The sequence below is a fragment of the Raphanus sativus genome, unplaced genomic scaffold (assembly GCF_000801105.2).
Source record: "Raphanus sativus cultivar WK10039 unplaced genomic scaffold, ASM80110v3 Scaffold4609, whole genome shotgun sequence".
Taxonomy (NCBI): Eukaryota; Viridiplantae; Streptophyta; class Magnoliopsida; order Brassicales; family Brassicaceae; genus Raphanus; species Raphanus sativus.
Genome location: NW_026619911.1, coordinates 1 through 5,092, shown reverse-complemented (window position 1 = coordinate 5,092; position 5,092 = coordinate 1). Strand labels below are relative to the sequence as shown.

General features: G+C 42.8%; 1 protein-coding gene across 1 annotated transcript; it reads left to right on the top strand.

Moving 5' to 3' along the window:
* Window positions 1-205: 205 nt before the first annotated feature.
* LOC130507486 (uncharacterized) lies at window positions 206-1,900 on the top strand (the record flags this gene model as incomplete). The annotated part of the gene is made up of 4 exons (XM_057002194.1): window positions 206-397; window positions 512-933; window positions 1,204-1,573; window positions 1,682-1,900. Coding segments are annotated over exons 1-4 (1,203 nt in total), but the record flags the coding sequence as incomplete, so codon positions are not given.
* Between the last annotated feature and the right edge of the window lie 3,192 nt (window positions 1,901-5,092).

Below are 5,092 nucleotides of genomic sequence, written 5' to 3'. Positions count from 1 at the left end.
ATTTGCTGGGATTACCCGTTCTACTAATGATGTTTTGGGTAATACTTCACAGGTTAGGAGAGCAGCTAGAGAGAAGAGGAGAGGAAAGCGACCTGCAGTAGCTAATGATCTAGACTCCTCCTCTGGTCGTAGCACGGATGAAGATCGATCAGAAAGGTCCATCAGGACAGGACGAGCAGCTTCTCAAACCAGGTCAGACCGTGCAATGTCTCAAAATAGACATACCACCCGTCGAGCACCAAGAGACAGACCTGATGACCGTCTTGGAAACCTTAAGCTCCGGATACCTGTCTTTGGAGGCACTAGCAATCCTGATGACTATCTTGATTGGGAGAAGAAGATTGAATTGGTGTTTGACTGCCAAGATTATTCGGAAAAGAAGAAGGTGAGGCTTGCTGTAACTGAGTTCAATGGTTATGCCTTGCATTGGTGGGATCAGATTGTTACTACAAGAAGGAGGACTGGAGAAGCACAAGTTGCATCCTGGTATGAACTCAAGACTCTTATGAAGAAACGTTTTGTGCCAAGTTATTATGGGAAAGAGGTGCATCAAAAACTCAGGAGACTTACCCAAGGCACGAGGGGAGTAGAAGAATACTATCAGGAGATGGAAACTCTTATGCTTAAGGGTGGAGTAGCTGAATCAGCTGAGGCTACCATGGCACGTTTCCAGGCTGGGTTGAGCAGAGACATTCAGGATCGCATAGAGATGTATGAGTATGAGGATATCTTTGAGTTGTTACACAAGTCCATCCTTATAGAACAACAGCTAAAGAGGAAGAATCCAACCAAGGGCTCCTATGGCAACAACTACAAGCCGATCACTACCAAAGAAGAGAAACCATGGATGAAGAAGGAAGATCTCAAGGGAAGTCAGCAGGATGATAAGGGAAAATCAACCACCACGAGATCCAGAGATGTGAAGTGTTTCAAGTGCCATGGCATTGGGCATTATGCCAATGAGTGTACTAACAAGAAAGTCATGATCCTCTTAGATAATGGTGAAGTCGTTTCAGAAGAAGAACCAGCTGTTGCATCAGAGGAAGAACAGATTGATTATCCAGTTAACGGACAGCTCCTGGTTGCAAGAAGATCTCTTCAAGTCCAGTTCAAACCAGAGGAGACTGATCAAAGAGAAAATCTCTTCCACACTCGCTGCACAGTCTATGACAAGGTCTGTAGTTTGGTTATTGATGGTGGGAGTTGTACCAACGTTGCAAGTGAGGCGCTTGTGGAAAAGCTTGGGTTGAAGACTGGAAAGCATCCTAGGCCTTATCTACTTCAGTGGTTGAATAATCAAGGGGAACTGAAGGTGACTGAGCAAGTAATGGTCCCTATTACTATTGGGAGGTACCAAGATGAGATTGTTTGTGATGTCCTACCTATGGACACAAGTCACATCCTGCTAGGGAGGCCATGGCAATATGACAAAAAGGTGATTCATGATGGCTTTACTAATCGCCACTCATTCACTCACAGAGATAAGAAGATTGTTCTTGCTCCTCTCTCACCACAAGAAGTACACCATGATCAAGTCCAACTCAAACTTAGGAGGAAAGAAGACAAGGACAAGGTACCAGCATCAGAGAAACAAACAAAAGGTATTCTTCTAAGTGCTAAATCTAGTGATCTCCGGAAAGCAGCACACTTGAACCAATCTATGATCTTGTTTGTTTTTAAGGGAGCTTTACTAACTTTTTCTGACATTGCACCGGAGTTACCGAGTGGTTTTGAGTTCATATTACAGGACTATGGAGATGTGTTTCCAGAAGAAAGTCCAAGTGGTTTGCCTCCATTCCGAGGGATTGAACACCAGATAGACTTAGTTCCAGGAGCCTCCTTGCCCAACAGGCCTGCTTACCGAACTAACCCTGATGAAACTAAAGAGCTGCAAAGACAAGTTGATGAGCTGATGGAGAAGGGTCACATCCGAGAGAGTATGAGCCCATGTGCATGTTGAGATGAAGCATCAAGAGTAAAGAGGAAGCAGATCAAGCGTAAGAGAGCAAAGGATGATCATTGCTTGTGAACCAAGTTTATAACCTAGCTTGGAGTACAAGGTGGATAAGTTTAGTAGTTGATTAATGAGAAGGATTAAGTGATGAGGAGAAGTGAAGAAGAAACTCGCCAAGTAAAGTGGTTGGCGCTGAGGAGAAAGGTCACGGGTTGAGTTAAGGAAAGAGTGGTCCTCCCACCCGTTAGGACCAGTCACTTTCACTCTGCTCACTCTGCCCCTCACTGATCATCGACAGATTTGTTTATTGTTCCTTTTGTTTATTACTTTCTTATGCTGTCTTTCCCTTTAAATAAACCTTGTATGCTTACCATATTGAATATCAAGAATCATGTTTCACATTCTCTTTGTCTCTCACTCTCGCCACTCTCTTCCATACTTCTAAATCTTCATATTCTTTCATGGTATCAGAGCTCTAAGCTCTTGAGACCTTTCACTTCCGCAAACACATTCTCTGATTTCTCCATTTCTTTTCATCCGTGAGACATCTTGTTCTTGCTCTAGTTCTATTTTTGGCAAAGTTCTTGGTGTTCTTGAGGTGTTCTTCAAGTTCATCTCCAGATTTTACCAAAAATAGCAAAGTTTGTTCAAACTGTTCTTGAGAGTTCTTGTTATTTCTTTCTTTTCAAAACACCTTGTTCAACTATTCTTGAGCTGTTCTTATGGATTCCTCTGGTTCCTCTCATGAAAACTCAAGAATGGTGACTATTCCAGTTACTCTCAAAGGAGGTAACTACTTACACTGGGCGCGGCTAACCAAGACAGCTCTAGGAGGCAGAGGTCTCTGGGGAGTTGTTGAAGAAGGCTTAGACACCAAGAAGAAGACTATCCTAGGAGAGGATGGTAAGGAGGTGGTGGAAGCTGATGCGGATGCTGGGAACAAGAAGAGAGTTCAAGAGGATCTCTTGGTTCTGTCCATCCTTCAACACAGCCTGGAACCAACAATCTTGGAAGCCTATGACTACTGTGAGACTTCCAAAGATCTGTGGGACACACTCAAGAAGGTGTTTGGTAATGTCTCCAACATCAACCGTGTGTATGAAGTCAAGAGGGCTATCAATAACTTGTGTCAGGAGGATACTGAGTTTGATAAACATTTTGGGAGGTTCAGATCTCTTTGGGCAGAGCTGGAGATGTTGAGACCAGCAACCTTGGACCCTGATGTGTTGAATGAGAGAAGGGAACAAGACAAAGTCTTTGCTTTGCTGTTTACTCTCAACCCCGGGTATAATGACCTAATCAAACACATCCTGAGGGGAGTGAGTCTCCCATCCCTTGATGATGTTTGTGCTCAGATTCAAAAGGAGAAGGGTTCCGTGGGGCTCTTTGGAGGAAAAGGAGCTCTTATCATTGCAAACCAAGCTAAAGAAGAAGAAGAGATGGGCGTGGCAAACAAGGGCTCTTACAAACCAGAAGAGAAGAAAGTGTGGGTGTGTGATCACTGCAAGAAGAAGGGTCACGGCAAGGACAAGTGCTGGATCCTCCACCCACATCTTAAGCCTCAGAAGTTCAGAACTCCATATGCTGATGCTAGAGCTCATTTCTCTGGTGAGATGGGAGGTTCATCTACACCAAAGCAAGCAATGGTTCCTGGTGATGGAAAGGCCTTAACATTCAGTGGGAGTTCAGCCATGGGGACTGCTCAGGATGAGACTATTCGGAGGTCTGACCTTCAGGCTCTCATCAAAGTCCTCAAGGACAACTCTGGTAACACACTTGGTATCTCTCTTAATGCATCCTTACAATCGCCTATTGCTTGTATTACTTCAACTCATGAAACTAGTTGTGTTAAGCCTCTTGTAATTGATTCAGGAGCTTCTCATCACATGATTAGTGATTCTAGGTTGATTAGTAATGTTAAACCTGCTCTAGGAAATGTGATGATTGCAAATGGAGATAAGATACCTATTAGAGGTGTTGGAACTCTTAAGCTGTTTGAAAAAGATACCAGTGCCTTTTATATGCCATCCTTTGCATCTAATCTATTATCTGTGAAAAAGGTCACTAATGATTTAAATTGCAAGGTGATATTTAGTCCTAATGAGGTTGTGTTTCAGGATATTGAGACTAGTAGGTTGCTTGGCAATGGTGTGAGCAAGGGAGACTTGTATCTTCTTGAAGACATCAAGCCGGCAGCTGATTTATCTACTGCTTTCATTTCAATTCCTGTTGACAATAATGTATTATGGCATGCTAGACTAGGTCATCCACACTCTAGGGCTCTGAACCTTTTATTGCCTAATGTTTCTTTTAAAAATGATGGCTGTGAAGCTTGTATTCTTGGCAAACATTGCAAGACTGTGTTTCCTAAGTCTTCCACGATTTATGAACACTGCTTTGATCTTATTCATTCTGATGTGTGGACTGCACCATGCATATCTAGGGAGAATCATAAGTATTTTGTCACCTTTATTGATCAAAAATCGAAATACACTTGGCTGACTATGATTCAAACCAAAGATAGGGTGCTAGATGCTTTCATAAATTTTCAAAACTATATAACTAACCAATTCAATGTTAAGATCAAAGTATTCAGGTCAGATAATGGAGGAGAATACACAAGCCACGCATTCAAACATCACCTTGCAAAGCACGGCATCATCCATCAAACTAGTTGCCCTTATACACCACAACAAAATGGTGTAGCTGAGAGGAAGAATAGACATTTGATGGAAGTGGCAAGGTGTATGATGTTCTATACCAACGTGCCCAAACGTTTCTGGAGTGATGCAGTCATGACAGCATGTTACCTTATCAATAGGACCCCAACAAGAGTGCTAGATGATCTCACTCCATATGAGGTATTGAACAACAAGAAACCCTCTCTTGATCACTTGCGTGTATTTGGGTGCTTGTGTTATGTGTTACAGCCAGGTATGCAGAGGAACAAATTAGAGGCCAGAAGCACTAAGGCTGTATTCATTGGCTACTCTACTACTCAGAAGGGCTACAAATGCTATGATCCCAACATGAGGAGGGTTCATGTGTCAAGAGATGTCAAGTTTGTGGAATCAAGGGGATTTTATGATGAGAAGAGTTGGGATGAGCTCAAGGATCTCTCTCAATCATCCACTGATA